The 19,468-nt window shown below is 39.9% G+C and overlaps 1 protein-coding gene across 4 annotated transcripts in view; it reads right to left on the bottom strand.

Moving 5' to 3' along the window:
• Positions 1-5,236: 5,236 nt before the first annotated feature.
• LOC106080926 (trehalase) overlaps positions 5,237-19,468 on the bottom strand; it is a 77,749-nt gene continuing 63,517 nt past the window's right edge. For all 4 annotated transcript variants that reach the window (XM_059368442.1, XM_059368443.1, XM_059368440.1 and 1 more), the window contains 6 exons: positions 15,587-15,770; positions 14,649-15,527; positions 13,973-14,371; positions 9,468-9,612; positions 8,350-8,430; positions 5,237-5,912 (listed from right to left, as the gene is read on the bottom strand). In XM_059368442.1, coding sequence (XP_059224425.1) covers positions 8,351-8,430; positions 9,468-9,612; positions 13,973-14,371; positions 14,649-15,527; positions 15,587-15,770 — 1,687 coding nt within the window. In that variant the 3' untranslated portion in view covers positions 5,237-5,912; position 8,350. The remainder of the gene's footprint in view (positions 5,913-8,349; positions 8,431-9,467; positions 9,613-13,972; positions 14,372-14,648; positions 15,528-15,586; positions 15,771-19,468) is intronic.

Raw genomic sequence — 19,468 nt, 5'->3', positions numbered from 1 at the left:
GTTTCAAGCAAATTCAATTGGCATATGATGTAAGTGGTGTAACGCAGACGAAATCGCTATTTAACAAAAAGTATTGGCGGTCCATCATGAACTAAGGTATACCTTATACCACCCACTATAGAGATTAAGCAAAATTCAAATGTTGCCGTTGAAATCCATTCAAATACTCAAATTCCAATTTAAGAAAAGGTAAGTTAGTATAAACACACATTTAAAAGCACATATTATGATTCTCAATCTATAATCTTGGTAATTTCAAATTTCAAAAGTGTTACCAATTCAAACCAATTTTTTTGTGTGAAAATATTTTTATGTAACAACTGCAAAGAAAAATTTTTTTTATTGATTTAAATTTAACAGATTGCAAAGAAACATCTTCGATCATTGAGCTCGTCTCGAAAGATTTAATGATCTTCACAATGATCTAACAGGCAAAAAACTTGAAAATTAAAAAATTCAACAGAGCCCGGCCAGGATTAGAACCTGGCCACACGGAGCAACAGCGAGAGCCGTTGCCATTGTCTAGCGTTCGTAGCTATCAATACAACTTCCAACAGATCTACAGAATCTTGTGTATACCATGGGACAAAAACACATGCATTGGGAGAAGTATTGCTAACAGACAGGTTTGTTGAGCGTGGGTAATGTGATATTTGTATCATAGAGGCGTTTTCGTATTAAATTCGGTACAAATACAATATGCCAAGGTACGGCCCTTGAAGCCTTCACACCTAATATGGCTGATGAGTAGAGATGGGTTTCTACCGGATAACTACCCAACGCTTGGGTATTTATTGGGTAAATACCTTTTTGGGTAAATACCCAATAAATACCTTTTTTTGGGTATTTAAAATTTTGCAGATATCTTGGGTATAAAAACATTTTCTTTGTATATTAACCTGATCTTCTGATTTCATAAAATCGGGTTGTAGTTATATATAGCCGCTATATAGACCGATCTCCAGACTTAAAGTCTTGAGGCAATAAATTGGTAATTTTTCATCCGATTCCGATGAAATTTGGCACAGCGAAGAAATTTCCGTGAAGTGTGGTTCAGAGCGGACTATATTTGCATATAGCTGCCCTAGAGACCGACCGCCCAATCTCCCGATATAGGGTATTGAGGTCATAAAATATCCATTTATTACCCGAATTCGATGAAATTTGGCACAGTGTTTTCTGGTAGATTCCTAACCATTCCTGTAAAATATAGTCCAGATGGGACCTTTGTTTTCATATAGCAGCCATATAGACCGATCTCCCGATATAGAGTATTGAGCTCATAAAAGGAGCATTTTGATGAAATTTGAAACCGTTCGTTTTGATTCACCTCTACACCTTTGTGTCGGTAACATCGTCCAGATCGGACCATATTTGGATATAGCTGCCATATAAACAGATCTCCCGATATATGAGTATTGAACCCATAAAAGGAGCATTTTTCATCCGATTTTGATGAAAAATGCTCATTTTATGGGCTCAATATTTTATATCGAGAGATCGGTCTATATGGCAGCTATATCCAAATATCGTCCGATCTGGACCGCATTTGACAGGATTGGGTAGGGGTCTATCAGAACATACTGTGCCAAATTATATCGAATTCGGGTAATAAATGGATCTTTTATGGCCTCAATACACTATATTGGGTAATCGGGCGGTCGGTATATAGGGCAGCTATATCCAAATATAGTCCGATTTGAACCACACTTCACAGAAATGGGTAGGGGTCTACCAGAATTTACTGTGCCAAACTTCAAGTCGGATGAAAAATTGCCAAATTATTGCCTCAAGACTTTAAGTCTGGAGTTCGATCTATATAGCGGCTATATATAACTAAAATCCGATTTTATGAGATCAGAAGATCAGGGTTTTATACAAAGAATAAGAAATCATCAAAATTGTTTGCAGAATGTTTTTATACCCAAGATATCTGCTTTTGGGTATAAATGGGTAAATACCCGGGTATTTACCCAATTTACCGGGTAAATACCTTCTGGGTATTTACCCATCGCCAATCTCTACTGATGAGTAATTCTAAATCAAATTACGAAATACGTTCCATAGTGGTTGGTGTGTGTTTCGATCTCTGGCTTTCCTTTTCCATTTGCAAAGAAAAATCTCTGATCATTGAGCTCGTCTCGAAAGAGAAACAAATAAAATTTGTGCAGTAATCTAATGTTGTTGCAGTTTTTTTGACAACGCCGGCTTTTGACAATGCCAATAGACGACAGTTCCTGAATGCGATCTGATAACTGATAATTTCGATCTGATAACATTCCTGCATATTTGGTTAAATTGCAAAATTTGCCCATGAACATTCCACTAAGGAACAGGGACAAACTTCTTACATATCAATGAGTGCAGTCCGATTTAAGTTTTAAGCCTAATGATAAGGGGCCTCTTTTTTATAGCCGAGTCCGAACGGCGTGCCACAGTGCTACTTCTTTGGAGTGAAGTTTTTACATGGAATAGTAACTCACAGCATTAGGAGGGGAAACCACTGTTGAATTTTTTTTCTGATGGTCTCGCCAGGATTCGGACCCAGGCGATCAGCGTCATAGGTGGACATGCTAAATGCCTACACAGAGGGGGGGTTCACCATCGGCGACGTTCGCTCAGAGTCCATTCACGAACCAAACCCGGTCAGCTGCTTCGTTACCCGTCACCCCTTGATGGTCCGATACACAGCACAATCTGACAGCAGCTCTCTAAAGTTCCAGACGTTCCTTGAATCTCCCGACAAACCTCGATTTCACGTAACCCGAAGCCAGGTGCTTCAGCGCCGCCTAACTGTCCACATAAATTATGACAGTGTGAGAAGGCCGGCGGTTCTGACTCAGGATCACATCAAAGGTCCTGAGGATCGCATAAACCTCAGCCTGAAAGACACTTCATCCATCCAGAAGTCTATGAGACTCGCTAATTCCTAGGAATTCAGATAAAAAACCCTGCCCCGGCGCTTCCTTCCAGCTTGGACATATCCGTGTAAACAGAGGGGCCTACGAACGGCGAGACGCCCCCAGCCTAAAACTTCTTCCCACGGGAATATAACTTCAGGTTATATTCGGAGAATTATCCTCTCGGTACATAGTCAGCTCCGTCGACAATGACACGTAGTCTTCAAACGCCAGCGGCCTTCCGCAGAACAAATGAATGCCCGAAATCCAAAGAGCACCATGTCTCTGACTTCCTCAGTCTGAGGGCAGTTTTTAAAGTCGCGTACTACACGCATACGTGCTAAAGTTTCACATCAAGTATCGCATTCAGTGCTGCTCTCGCTTCCGGTATTGGCACCGTTGCAACACCCCGCACCATCCCCATCATACTGAGTAGATCCTCCTCTCGAGAGCCCGGTAACTAAGCAGGCACCCATAGGTCAGGATCGGGCGAACCACAGCATTGTATGTCCAGTGTACCATACTTGGCCAAGTTGGGGACTCACACCTATCGAGAGCGGCATTTCCACTCTATCAAGCACCGGACCCTTCTGTATGTTACTAGTTCGCGCCATTTTTCGTTGTGTGTGTGTGTGCTATGGTTCTTAATTATTTTACACACACACAACCAAAACTCGTTAACAGATAGTGCACTTACTCATCTGTTTACGGTACACTAACTGGTAAATATGCCATGACGTCAATATACCGCCTCTGTGGGAAATAAAAAGAAATAGGTTGTGATATCCCGGAACGTGAAAATCCTATGGAGTAGAATCCTTATAAACCTGGGTCTCATAGAGAGCTAGAATAACAGGCCGATGAAAGCGAATGTGGGAATAACACGCGAAAAAAATTCTATCTTCAATAGAGTGTACTATGTGAACGAATTTTGGCATCTTGCAACCGTTGATCATTCCCAATGCCTATTGTTATACCTTAAGCAGAGCGAGTACTTGGCAAGAGAACAAAAGTGATGACATCACTTCAAAACAGGTCAGGTAAAGAGAGAGCAACGAATACACCACGGGAAGAAGGGCATAAAGCCCTTAGTGTAGTGAAAAACACGTGAGAGATGTTGTCAGCTTTTTAATACCCACCACCGAAGCATGGGGGTGTATTCATTTTGTCGTTCCGTTTGCAGCACATCAAAATATTCATTTCCGACCCTATAAAGTATGTATATTCTTGATCGTTGTAAAAATCTAAGATGATCTAGCTATGTCCGTCCGTCTGTCTGTCTGTTGAATCACGCTACAGTCTTTAAAATAGAGATATTGAGGTTGAGGATAAGTTCGACGATGGGCTATATCGGACTGAAATTTGGACAGTGAGTTATGTTAGGCTTTCGAGTGGCCTAACATAACTCCTTGTCATTTATTGTTCGATTTCGGCGAAATTTTCGGACAGTGAGTTGTGTTAGGCCTTTCGACATCTTTTTTCAATTTGGTTCAGATCGGTCTTGATTTGGATATAGCTGCGATATATACCGATCTGCCGATTTAAGGTCTTGGGCACATAAATGGCACATTTATTGCCCGATTTCGCTGAAATTTGGGACAGTGAGTTTTATTAAGCCCTTCGACCTCTTTTTTCAATTTGGTTTAGATCGGTCCAGATTTAGATATAGCTGCGATATATACCGATCTGCCAATTTAAGGTCTTGGGCCCATAAAAGGCGCATTTATTATCCGATTTCAACGACAGGAGCCTCCTTTTTATAATCCAGTCCGAACGGCATGCGGCAGTGCGACACCTCTTTGGAAAGAAGTTTTGATCAGTGACTTGTATTTATTAGACCACTCAATGCCCACGCCGAATTTGGTCCAAATCGGACCATATTTCGATATAAAATTATGCATTTTTCACCGGTGGATTACATACATACCCGAGGTGGTGGGTACCATTTTCTTGTTAGGTTTCTTCTGTTGTTGGCTATTGATTTCTGATGATTTCGTCTGCGAGATTTTCAAGTTGCGACCGACACTTGAACATTTTTACCAGATGTTGGAGGTAAATATTTATTCAATTGCTCAGCTTATCGATATTATCGCCCATCGCCAGTTTAGATCAGACGTCCGCATATTATATTATTTCCAGGCCAGCAGGGATAGAAGGGAGTTAACCGCTGGGGAATTGTCTGTTTAACTTTATGTGCCTTCGACTATGCGTTTTCAAACTCTACGTATGACTGTTGACCGCACAATCGGACTGTCAATCACAACGTTCTTTATTGTCTGTGTGAGTCTGGGATCTCTAACTCTCTAGCCGAAACTATTTAAGAAAACACCACGCGGTAAACATTTTTGTTCACTTCTTTTTTAATTTATTAAAACAATTAAATTTGTATAACATATTTACAAGTCTAGTGTTCATTGTCATTTCCAATATTTGTTTGTTGCGTTTCTTTGTGTCTTATCTAGTTAAAGCATTTACAATTCAATTAAAGTGCAGTTCTTGTTTTGTTTTTTCATAAATTCACAATATTCTAACTAAAACTAGTAGTAATATTAAATGCTAAATTGTAACTAAAGTCATTATATGAATGAAAAAAAAAACTAAATATAAAACAAAAAACAAATACATTTCAAAATGAAACTAAACCGGAAGTAGATAATACTGCACTTCAAAAGGTCAAACGGCATTTCTTGCAATTATCTTGTGTGTATGTGTGTTTTTTTACAGATAGAAGATGCAATTCAAATTAAACTTTGCATTGATTTGATTTTAGCTGGCCAAAAAAAAGCAAAAGTTGAATAATAAATTTTGGTTTAAAAATCCTGCAATAACAAATAAAAAATAAAATAACAATACAAGCAAATAGCTTAGCATATACTTCTGGATAGTATTATGTATATGCTATTTACAATCTACACTTTGCTTTCGGAAGGTCCTTGTGTACAGCAGATTGTAGGTCCTGAGTGTGATAGGGGGAAGGGGCGAAAGATTGGTTATGGATTGTCAAAGGCACAACTGTAAAAAAGTAAGAAAGGGAAAATTAGCTTGTCAATAGTAAAGATGCCAGATGTTGTATATAATTTACTAGCTGAACCGGGCCCTTTTACTTTATATGGAACAAAATTACCCTTTGAATATTTACTTTTGATAATTAAAGAGATTTTAGTGACTAATAGTACAACAATGTAAATGCCTTCATTTGAATCCCATATGATCTTTATTGGTCTATGAATTCGCTCAGATGGTTTGGGATCATTTAGGTTTAGATGTTAGATGTACTCTATTCTTAAAAGTCTTTATTTAAGCCCGATATACTCATGATGTCCGATTTAGGGGTGCTTTGGGGGTGAGGTGGTCGCCCAGACACTTGGCCCTGAAAGATCAACATCGTGCTCTTATCTCAAATACCACATATTTAAACCCCATATAACCATTGGTTTAAGGGTTGAGACGTCCCCCCAAAAACTTGGCCACAAAATTGATTATCTAGTTTTCTTATCCCAAATACATTTCATTTGAGTCACCTATTCCCATAGTTGGTAAACTTGTACTCTTTGGGGGGTGTTTTGGGCAATGGGCGGTGCCCCAAATACATGGTTCCACATTTGAATATCAGATTGGTATTCTACTCTCAAATACCTTTTACAATGATCAATAAATAATTGCTGTTTGTGGTTGTTTTGTGAAAGGGGGTAGACACCCAAAAAAATTGGTCCCGAAAGTGGGTATCAATTTTGTGCTCTACTCCCCAATACCTTTCATTTGAGCCCCACATTGACATGGTCGGTAAGTATGTCCGATTTAGGGGTGTTTTGGGGAGTAGGAGGGCCCCAAGCACTCTGAAAATATATCAGCATCGTGCTCTACACTCAAATATCATTTATTGAAACCCATATTGCCACATGCCTCAAAATCTCAAATACCTTTCATTTAAACCCCTTATTGCAAAAGTCAGCAATAGGTTGTGGGCCCTAAAAACTATCAATATCGAGCTCCACTCTCTTTAAGACCCAAATTGTCGTGGTGAGAAAATACGTCCTATTTGGGGGTTGTTGTGGGGGTGGGACAGTTGGTCTCAAATGTTGACATCAGATTTGTGGTCTACTCCCAAACACCTTTTATTTGAGCCCCATATTTCCATAGTCGGCAAATATTATCGGTTTGGGGGTGTTTTGGAGGATGGAGCGGCCACTCACTGACCTGGCCCTGAAAATACATGTATCAGAATCGTGTTCTACTCTAAAATACCTCTTATTATTGCAATGATCATCAAATGCGTCCTATTTGGGTGGTGTAATGGGGGTAGGGTGGCCCCATAGACACCTTTTCCCGAATGGTGCTCAACTCCCAAAGATTTTTTATTTGAGCCCCATGTTGCCATGGTCAGTAAGTAAGTCCTGTTTGAGGGGTGTTTTGGGGAGGGAGTGGACACCCAGAAACATAGTCCCACATTTGGATATCAGATTCGTATTCTACTCGCAAATACCTCCCATTTGAGTCCCATATTGCCATGGTCAGTAAGTAAGTCCTGTTTGAGGGGAGTGGAGGGGAGTCGCAAATACTTCCCATTTGAGTCCCATATTGCCATGGTCGGTAAATATGTCCGATTTAGGGGGGTTGGGGAGGTCCCCTAAACACTTGGTCCGACAATTGGATATCTGATACGTTTTTTAATAGTAAATGCCTTTCATTTGAGTCCCATATTGTTGTGATTGGTCTATATAAATAATTTGTGGGTTTAATAGTAAATACCTTTCATTTGACTCCCATATTGTTGTGATTGGTCTATATAAATAATTAGTGGGTTTTGGGGATGGGGCGGCCTCACTAGGTACCCCATCCGAAATTTGGATACTAAATTTTAGTTTTTAAATCGCACCACTCATCTCCGAGATCTGGTGTTTCTGAAGATAGGGGTAAGGGGGAGGGCCCGCTAGTGCCTAAGTTTGTCTCAATCTCACGATAAGCCACATGACAATGGTCAATGGTTTTTGAAGAATAACTGATTTTGGACGAGCTTCACGAAGTTCGTCTTGGAGTGGAACTACGATCTCGGTTGAATTCACCATACCATCAATAAACAATGGTCCTGGAGCTACATCGCCAAAAAATTAATTAAGTTCATCGATGCACTGTTGTTGAGTTAATCCACGTCGAAAGTTGATAAAAAATAAACGCACGATGTTCCCGATTTAATTGCATTTTTTGGGCGAGATGAAAATTTTAAGTTACTGTAAAACAACACAAAAAGCGCTCGTATGTCAAAACGTTCTGAGTACGTATAACCTCAAAAATGTCAAGCTTTACGATAGAGTTGGCAGATTGCAACACACGGGTCGTCCGATCCCGAAATATAAAAGACAATCCGTAGTCGTAGTCAGTTGTTGTTTTCATGCGATAGAAAGTTCGTTAAACATTTACTCTAATCCAACTTATTCTAGGCTTTACTTACCTCACCACATAACCCTTCCAACGATTACAGCAACTAGAGCTATGGCTGCTATGCCCATAAGGCTCCACATTTTTAGGTTAGCTATGAAAATCCAAAGAATTTGTAAGGTTAAGAAATTGTGGCAAAAATTTGGAACAACACAGGATACAATAATGAAGCGATCATAGAAAAAGAACACAGTATTAGGACAAAAACTTACATATGAAATTGTTTTTTCTTTCCGGTAAGAAGAGGAGAGGCAATCACAAATGAATTTTAAACACCCACAACACGAATACCGCATAAACAATGTTGAATAAGTTGAATAAACATTTTACTATTGCATATGGTGGTGGTGGTTGATTATATGTCGTTTTTCTATTGGTAAACATGAGTTTGTGGTGTAAATGTCATGAATTGTTCACCTTTTGCTTATATTGTCACTATTAAGTGGATAACCAATCGTTTTCATAATGCTTAACATACTCGTAAATATTTTCTATGCAACTACATAAGGTGATGGTGTATGCTATGTTTTTCTCTGTTGCTGAACATGAGTTTGTGGTTTAAATGTCATGAATTGTTCTCCCTTTACATAGATTGGCACTTTCACATTAATTGACTTTTGTGGTGACAATAATAACAATGCATCACAAGTATAGATGTGAGAAAAACGATGACTCTGGGTGTAGGAGATGAAAGGTTATGTAAAAGGTTCTTCTGAGAATACACAAACACTATGACATGAGTATGCTAGTCGTATCATAACGTCTTTTGCCATGTTTCTCTCTCTCTCTCTCTCCATGCGGTTCTCACTTGACGCCAATAATGGGTTTTGACACGAAAGATTTTTGCAACAAAAACGCATTGCACTGGTGATTCAGAAATAAATATTATAAAATACAATAGTATGTACGTAAATAACAATAACAATAACAATGTTATGAGTTGTGGGTTTTCTTGTTGTTGTTGAAGATCATTTTGTTGTTGTTGTGTTCTGATGTTGTATAATGGATGATTAACTTGTTTGATGTGTTTTGCGAAGTTGTTTAATAGACGGACGAGGCGAGTAACAGAGATTGTGGGATCGGATTTTTGACGTCACAAGATTTAGAAAATATCTGTTGGTTTGGATATACCTCCATTGTCTTCTTTAGATGGCAATGTTATGTCTTTGCCATATTGATTAAGGAACTCGATAATTACACCATTGGTCCAGCCAAAACCTTTTTGCACCTCGTATTCACCGCCACCACCATGGCCTCCAAAACGTTCTGCGTCGTACTATATATGCAAATAGAGAAAATATGAATAAGCATTTTTCAAAATGGTGTATATGTATATCCAATAACAAGATTTTATGAAGAGAGAGAGACATTTTTAAACTCAACATGCACAAATCCATAAATGTCAACCGTGTAAAGTTTGTTTGCTTTGTTCTGCAAAAAAAAAAAATAATAAATACATACAAATCTAATATTCCCAAAGGAAAACTTGGCCAAGATTGTTCATCCATAGAAGACATTGAGGACAATGTTAACATAATTACAACTACAATAGTGGTGTCTTTCAAAGTTAGTTGTCTTCTTCGAGAAAGGTAATCAGCCCAAGAAAAACCCCAAGATGACCAGGGAAATTTCAACATTGGGAAAGGGGTCCGCAGACATTATAACAGAGCACGTCGTAAAAGAGCGGCAGTTTGTTCGGATGTGTATTACACATGACTCATGGAATACAATAAGATGAACAAAGCGGCAAAACGTGCCATCTGGAAGCTGTTATGCGAACAGTTTGATAGTGTAAAATGAGGTCGCCGAGATGAAAAATTTATCTCAAAAACCCGGCGAAATTAGAAAAAAAACCCATATCCAAACTGAAACGTTAGTAAACGATATAGGAGTTAGAGCAGAGTTGAGACTTTTGATGAACGATATTTTCACAGCGGGCATAGTACATTGCATGTACTCCGAAAGCCTGGCAGTAGGAAAGGGTGTTATTTATACTCCAGCTCGGCAAGCGAAGTTATGTTACACCAAGACCTATAAGCCTTAGGTTAGATTAGGTTGAAAAGAGGGTGCAAATATTGATCCTCCCCATGCCACTATGGACATACACCTAAGTCACTAATCGGCATGTTGTGCGCTCTAAAATCTATAAAATAACTCTGAAAAAGAAAATTTTAAGTTATGAATTCCGTGCTACTTAAAAAATCCTTAATTGTTTTAAATACCACTCCCCTAAGATGGTTCATGTCTAGTATTGTGTCTCAATCTAAGTGCCGGTATCTGTTCGACGCGAAAGCCGGGCAATGACGAAGGAAATGCTCCAACGTCTCATCATCTTCCCCGCATGCCCTACACATGCTATTACGTGCCGCACCGATTTTACATTAGTGAGCTCGTAGTCCTCTGTGTCCCGTTATGATACCAAAAGCTATACTGACCTTCTTACTTCCTTTCAGTAATAGCCTCGTCTTCCCACGGATCCCATCTGGATCCCCCCATAGGATTTTCGCCGTCCTACCGACCGTTTCGCTGTTCCACAATGTTGCATTCGCACTCGTCGCCCACTTCCTGAACTCGGACTGCGTCGGCCCGAAAGGCTTCGTGTTAACCAAGTTTATTGAAGGCTGTCCTCTGGCCTTCATCGCCAAATCGTCTGCCCTTTTATTTCCCCTTACTCCGTTATGGCCCGGCACTCAAACGATGCGGATTTTGGCATCCTCAGAGAAGGCGTTAATCTCCTTCTTACACTGCAATACTGTTCGTAACTTTACCGTCCTGATTGTTATTGCCCTTATGGCAATTTTTCTGTCGGTAAAGATGTCCACACCACCTCACGCATTCTGTGATTGCCCGAATCTCCGCCTGCAGGGCCGTATTATGGTCAGGCAGTCTAATAAAAATCTTAGGGTTCTCAATGTAGACCCCAGGCCCATTCTGTCCTCTAGCTTTGATTCTCCGTGTAACATGATCTTCCAGATGGCAATATGAGGCATCAGTGCCTCGCACTCGACTTCAAGGTTCATCCCAAGTATGCGATCGGAAACCTCTTCCCTTCCTTCCAGGTTTCCTATCGTCGCCTCGATTATACCGCGATGGTATGAGCTACTCCCATTCTCAATCCATTTTCCCATCGCTTTAAGTCTCATAGCCGCAGTGGCTGCCTCACACTTAATCTGTATGTCTATGGGTCGGATCTCTAGAATAGTCTCCAGTGCCCTAGTGGGCGTGGTCCTCATCGCTCCGCCTAAGCCAAGACAACAGCAGTCCACCAAACTGCTGAGTCGTACGTAAGTATTGGTCTAAACACGCTCCTGTAGATCCTCGGATTCAGGCCTCATTTCGAGACCACGGCCCGTCTACATAGTGGCCAACATCTATGAGCCTTCTCAGTACGCTCTTCAATGTGACACTTCCAAATCAGTTTCCTGTCCAAGATCACACCTAAGTATTTTGCCTTGTCATATATCGAAATCGTCTTATTGAGGAAACGTGGTGCGTTAAATTGGCCCACCCTTGTGTTCCTCGTGAACAGGCATTTTTTAGTCTTCTCTGGGTTAATATTGAGAGCTCTGGGTCTAGGCCAGTCATATGCCATATGCAAGACCCTTTCGGCCTTCTACATAGCTGGTTCGGATCCTTACCCCTTAGAAGTATTATAACATCGTATGCTTTGCAGACGGGCTCAGTCAGCATCCGTAATTGGTCATTTATCGTGGTCACCCATAGGAGTGGCCATAAAATGCCCCCCAGTGGCGTGCCTTGTGCCACTTTCTCCTTTATATTTATGCCATGGGACACACAATTTATCCACCTGTTCCTTAGCATATGGTTTATCCATATCCAGGGTGTTTAGTTTTTTTTAGCACTCAAAAGTAAACGACAGAATGGGCTTGGGGGTCTACATTGCGAATTCAATGACTGAGTTCTTTTTCCGACTGCCTGACCATAATACGGTTCTACGGGCGGAGATCCGGATAATCACAAAATGGGTGGGGTGGTATGTTGTAAAGATAGGACCAAATTTGTGGCTTCTACAGCTATTAAGGCCATATCGGATGAAAGATATATATGGGAGCTATATCTAAATCTGGACCGATTTTTATGAAATTTCACACACATTTTGGGACGTCAAACAAAGCACCTCATGCTAAATTTTTTAAAGATCGGACAAAAAATATGGCTTCTACAGTCTTAAAAGGCCATATCAGATGAAAAATATATATGGGAGGTATATTTTAAACTGGACCGATTTTAATGGAATTTCGTACACGTGCTGGGACGTCAAACAAAACATGTCATGCAAAATTTTATATAGAGATTGGATCAAAATTGTGGCTTCTACATGCTTAAAAGGCCATCTCAGATGAAATATCCATATATGTATATTGGGGCTATATATAAATCTGATCCGATTTTGTTCTAAACCTATAGCATTCGTCCTTGAACAAAAAAAGTGAAGTAAAAAGTTAGAAAATTTTACAACAATCGGACAACAAATGCGACCTTCACCTTGATCACAAGAATACATGGACAGACAGACGGATAGACGGAGTTAGCTAAACCGAATCAGGACATGATTCTAAGCCGATCGGTATACTTATCAATGGGTCTAGTTCTTCTTCTCCTTCTTAGCGTTTCAAGCAAATGCAAAATTTTATAGTGGTGATGTAGGGTATAATTATGCATGCAGTGGTGGTGTAGGGTATAATTATGCACGCAAATGAGTTTTCAGTCCGAGTGCCGTGTAGAGTAACATTTTTAACCACAATCGATTTGCGCTGTTTGGTATTCTTCCCAAAACGAATACACTACTACTAACACATGCCGATATTTAACCGTTACAGACGAAACCGCACAACTTTAATTCGCTTTAGTGAAAAATACCGCTTAAGTGAAACTTGATGGAAGGTATGGATAGGTATACGTATAAGTAAAAATCGCTTAACTGCAAATTCCCTTAAACTAAACAATTTTTCACCCCAAATTCCGTTGTTTAACAGAATCTGAAAACGCATAAGTGAAAAAGTTATTTCTATGGAAAAAAAATTATGGAGTTTTAAAAATTCTCGTCATCGAAAAAATTCACAAAAACATATTTTGATATATGATTGTATCTGACATTTAAATAATTCTACATATTGCGACCGTAGCGCAGAGGCTAGCATGTCCGCCTATGACGCTGAACGCCTGGAATCCTGGCGAGATCATTATAAAAAATGTTCATGTAAAAACTTCTCCACATAAGATGTGTCGCACTGCGGCACGCCGTTCGGACTCGGTTATAAAAAGGAGGCCCCTTATCATTGAGCTTAAACTTGAAACGGACTGCACTCATTGATATGTGAGAAGTTTGCCCCTGTTCCTTGATGGAATGTTCATGGGCAAATTTGCATTACTGAGCATTGTATGCTTATATCGTTTAACTGGAAACTAATTTCTCTTATCCGAACAACGCTTAACTGAAAATTATGGATAAGTGAAACTAAATTCATGTATTTTTAGTGTTTCACTTATCTGGTTTCGACTGTAAATGGCAAATTACAAACAGCTTCTCTCTTTATACCCCCATGCTCGTTGCTTTGCTAAAAATTGTTCTCTCTAAAAATAAAATGAATTCTCTCACTGAAGTCAATACAAACCTTCTCAAACATTGCTTGTGTTTCACGATATGCCTGGAAATTGGATTTTACCCAACGATGAGCCCATCTGGTGGATAATTCTTTAGATTCGTTGGTACCTAAATTCTCCAAACCCTTGATAAGTAAATACTGCATGGGGGGCCAGACATTTGGGAAATCCCATTGTTCGCCGGTGCGATATAAAGTGTTCGGAACACCACCGGGATATTTGTCCAATTCTAATTTTTCAATATAGTCCAATACCAATTTTGATATGTGCTCCGTTGAGTTTTTATCATATGACATGGTCCATAGTGGTGCTAGATTGGTAGGAACAAAATAATTGCGATGTTTATTGTTGGTCAAATCATAGTCCAACCAAGCACCGACTTCTTCACTCCAATGTACAGCCTCAATTGCCTGAATAAGAAAACAAAAAAAGAAAAGTGAGAAAAAATAAGATTCTATTAAAACCCTGGGTAGTATTTTCAATAAAAATATGTGAATAAATATAATGAAATTAGATCATTTGTAATAGCACGTTTACACTGCTCATTTAATCGGGATTTGTATGACTGAGCCCTTTAAATAGCTATTAATGTTCAGTTTAAACGTGTTTTAAGTACACTAGGGTGAATTTTACTACATTTCGAACGACCCATATTAACAATTTGTGTTTTTTTATTCTATTTCTTACTTTCAAAATATTTGCCGCCTTATTTTCATATTCCTCTGCTTTCGTTGCATTGCCCGCGTTTCTATGAAACTCTGCTATAATTTTGGCACTCCAATGTAGTATGGCATTTAACTCTACAGGTACTATAGCCCTTGTCTTCAGATTGGTTAAATCACCATCTTGCTCTCCCTTATCGTTGATGAACCAACGCGAACTAAAGTCCATGCCCGATTCTGCCCCAGCTTTGAGTTCAGCATAGTGTTCCTGTTTTTCCTCCTCCGTTTTAAATGCCATAGATGTCTCTATGTCTTCACGATATGATTCAGGTCGTGGTCCAGGTGAAATGCCGCCATAGGTGCACACATTGTGTCCTTTAGCTTGTGTCGTATGATTGTTCATCCAATATTCGAATTCATGTTCCAAAACCTCCAAAGCCTTGGTGCCAAAACTAGTGTCATTTGTGAAGTCCACATAGGATTTGATCATGGCCGCCAATAGGGGAGGTTGCGATCTTTGGGCGTAATAAATACGTCCACCATTTGGAATGAAGCCAAATCTTTGCACTATCGACATAAAGTTCTCCAACATACCGCGAGCTGTATCGTACATTTGGGAATAGAGAAGACCTCGAATAATCCAATACGAGTCCCAGTAATAGAATTCAATAAAGCGTCCACCGGGCACAATGACCGGGTTATTCACCGGTATAATGGAATAGAAATGTGGGTTTTTGTGCACATCGTCGATCATCTTGCGGCCCAAGTCTTTCCATATAAGATTTAAATCAGTACCCCATTGTTTCAAATCTGGATCGTTGATGTTATCAAGGAATGCGGGGTGATCTTTCCAATCGACTGGTGTCCAGGGTACAAACTCCTTGCCCAGATCATCAAAGTGAAGCTGCAGGAGGAAAATTAATTAATATATGATGTTTGACTTGATATATTATAAGTACTCACATCAACGAACTCTCTGATTTCATCTCTAGTAGGTTCATTATTTTTCGATGTCATAAATTCTGTGAAATCGTTCATGGTCTCCTGTGGAGTTTTCTTTAGTTTCATGTCAACAAATGTTTTCGAATCAGCAAAAAGGTGGGCCATTTGCACTGTGTGCAGTAATTCGCCATGGCAATAGATTTCACTAAAATTAGAAAAAAAACAAAATTTTTGAATCATAAAACATTTAAAAATTATTTTAAGGAAAATACAAATTTGGACCTAGGCATTAATAAAAAACACACCAAATTGAAGAATTAAAAATAATGACAAAATTTCATATTTTTTTCAAAAATTTTCTTTTACGAAAAAATTTTCTATGAAATTTTCTTCAAAGACAACATTTTTATGAATTTTTCTCTTAAGACAAAATTTCCAGGAAATTTTCTCTAAAGAATTTCAAAATTTCCAAGAAATTGTCTCTAAAGACAAAATTTCCATGAAAATTTCTCTAAGCACAAAATTTCTATAAAACTTTCTCGAAAGACGAAATATCCATAAAATTTTCTCGAAAGACAAAACTTTCAAAAAAATTTTCTCTAAAGGCAAAATTTCCATGGAATTTTCTCTGAAGTCGAAATTTCCATGGAAATTTTTTCTTAAAAAAAGAAACATTTGCGTGACATTTTCTCTAAACAAACATTTCTATGGAGTTTAGGTTAGGTTAGGTTTAAGTGACAGTCTGCCATCAGACTCACTTAGACGTTTTCGTCCATTGTGATACCACAGGAACAGAAGAAGGAAGATGCCCTCTAGTTCCTACCGTTGAACCATCCACATTGCTTTAAAAAGCCCAATAACTTGCGAATGTTCACATCCGCTAAATCAGACAGGTTCTCAAAGGAATGACAACCTAAAGTGGAACTCCTTCTAACTGCTAGTGTTCAGGAGGTGTTCTATAGTATCTTCTTCCTCGATGTCTCTACAGATTCTGCAAAAGTGGTTGCTGGCAACCTTCAGTCTGTCAGCATGTTTTTCGATTTGGCAGTGACCTATGACGAACACAATGACTAAGACGCCATTTCTAGCGGACCTGGTCCTGAAAACTTAGCTTACATGTCGCTTGAGGCATACCCACAGATTCCAGTATCCCTGGAATGTGTAGGGTAGTTCCTAGTCTCGCAAGTTTATCCGCTTTACAATCTCTGGGGCCCGGCACCCAGAACTGGTGAATTTTGAACTGTTCAGCCATCTCGTTGGAAGATCTGCGACAGACGAGGGCGGTTTTTGTGTTCAGAAATACATTTTCCAGGGATATAATGGCTGTCTGGCTGTCTGAGAAGATATTTATACCAATCGTCGTAATGACATTATATCTTAGCCATTACACCACATCCTTAATGGCAAGGATCTCTGCTTGATACACACTGCAGTGGTCGGGTAACCTTTTCGATATGACCGGTTCAAAGCCCACATGGCCGTTTAGTTTGGAACCATCCATATAGAAGTCTATGTAACTTCTGTTACCAGGGATATCGTAGTTCCAATTGATTCTATCAAGAATAGTGGTACAGTAATTTTTATCAAAAAGCGGCTCAGGTAGGATGCAATCAACACTGCCTGGAACATCGGATATTGTATCAATATAACACAGTGTCCGTAGCCGCCACATGACCAATGAGAAAGCTCCCTTAGCCTCAAGGCAGTGGTCGCTGCAATTTGTCTAGCCACAACGTCCAGAGTCATAAAATGTAGCCTCAAATACAATGTATCAGATGGTGTCGTCCTCAGTGCGGCTGTGATGCACAAACAGCCATCCTTTGGATCCGGTTAAGTATTGAGCAGTAGTAAACTTTTGAAGCGCCGTCCACCAGATCACAACACTATATAGCATTATAGGTCTGACAACTGCAGTATATACCCAATGCCAATTGCTCTCTTGCAGGTGTATAGGGCAAGAATTGCATTTCTTGCCCTTTCTAAAATGTTGGATTTGAAGTTCAAATTCCTGTCCAGCCAAACACCAAGGTATTTTGAGTTTTCTGTAAATGGAACATTCTATCAGGGTTCACTGTAGGCAACTTGTATCTCCTGCTGAAAATAACTACTTCCGTCTTGCACGGATTTATCTGATCTAGACCACTTTCGGTAGCCCACTTCGTTGTTGCACGTAGAGCTTCTTGAAGTATATCTCTTAGAGCGCTGGGAAACTTTCCTCTAACCGCAATTGCCAGCATACGCGACCGCTTTTACACATTTTTCTTCCAGCCACAATAATATATTGTTAATGGTTATATTCCAAAGTAGAGGAGACAGTACACCTCCTTGAGGTGTTCCTCCGCTGACCCATCTTTTTAGATCCGCAGATCCCAAGCCTGCCGTAATGCATCTTTTAGTAGGTAAGTTAGTAATAAACTTTCTTACGGTTGAGTTGATGCCTAGAAACTCTAACTCATTCATGATTGACGCCGGTTTTACATTATTGAAATCACCTCCAATGACAAGAAACGTTACCATTGTATATTTCTTGACATCGAAAGAACCCCCTATGTAGCCGACTAGGTCGTGAAGGGCTGCTTTATTTAGGGGATTGGCCTTTACTATGTGCATGCTGCTGCATGTGTGTTTTTATCAACCTCTCATGAGTCTTCAGCATAAAGGATGACAGACTAATAGGACGAAAATCTTTCGCTATCGTGTGGAGGGGTTTTCCTGCTTTCAAAATAAAAATGACCTTCATGTCCCTCCATCTCACAAGTATATATGACAGGCGGATACAAGCAGAGTATATCTCTCTAAGCCAGGGAACCAGTCTATCAGACACAGCTTGTAATTCAACCGGTGATACATCATCAGGGCCTGGCGACTTAAAGGAGTCGAGATTACTTATCACCCAAAGGATTTTCGGCTCATGTATACCATACGAATGCATACCAGGGACAACTTCTTCTGGCGCCACCTTGTCCGTTGGAGAATTTTCCGGGAAATGTGTATCAACGAGTAGCTCTAGTGTTTCCTCACTAGACATTGTCCATACATTCTCTGACTTCTGGATATACCCCACCATATTAGATATCGAGGACAGTCTTAGTCTAGAGGCCTCAAAAGTATCCTCCACGGAGCTGTAAAATTCTACCCACGATTTGTTCTGAGCCTTTCTCCGCTCGCCCTTATATTTTCTTAGCTCAGCCTTATAGATGTCCCAATCGTATGGTGCTCCATGTGGCTTTTGCTCTGTTGAAGAGTTTTCTGCAGTCCTTCCTTAGACCAACCAGCTTTTCGGTCCGCCATGGTGGTCGCTGTTTGCCCCTTGGCTTGGCACTAGGACATGCTGAAACAAGCATTTCATTAAGGACCGCTTGACCACTATGTCTATATCCTCCATAGTTTCCACTTCCTTTTCTGGTCTAGAAGGAATAGAAGTGCAGAATTTGTGCCGAAATTTATCCCAATCCGCCTTTCTTCTGTTTAGCCGAAGGACCACTTCTGCAGTATTTTCTCCAAGGCTGAAACTAATATAACGATGATCAGAGAAGCTTTGGTCATCCAACACATCCCAGCCGCATATTCTTCGACCTATATCTTCCGATACAAAGGTAATATCTATAGTACCTCCTGTCCGTTCCTGGTAATAAAGGTCGGTTTATCCCCTTTATTACAAATTGCCAGATTGCAACTTATAATAAATTCGATTGGGGGAGCCTGTGCAGCGAATTCCCGAGCCCATTTTAGGGAATCTCTCTCCATATTAGTAAGAGTCTTAGGACCATTCGCACCAAGCCTCTCTATATAACTGAGAGCGATGCGTCTTCTATTTTTCCAACCTCTTAAAGAGCGTGTTGGTTTGCCGGGGAAGGCCGATGGCCTAGGCAAGTTATAGCCATGCGAAGAAAGAATAGGCTC

Source organism: Stomoxys calcitrans, chromosome 5 (assembly GCF_963082655.1).
Source record: "Stomoxys calcitrans chromosome 5, idStoCalc2.1, whole genome shotgun sequence".
Taxonomy (NCBI): domain Eukaryota; kingdom Metazoa; phylum Arthropoda; class Insecta; order Diptera; family Muscidae; genus Stomoxys; species Stomoxys calcitrans.
This window is presented reverse-complemented; position numbering and strand designations above follow the sequence as displayed.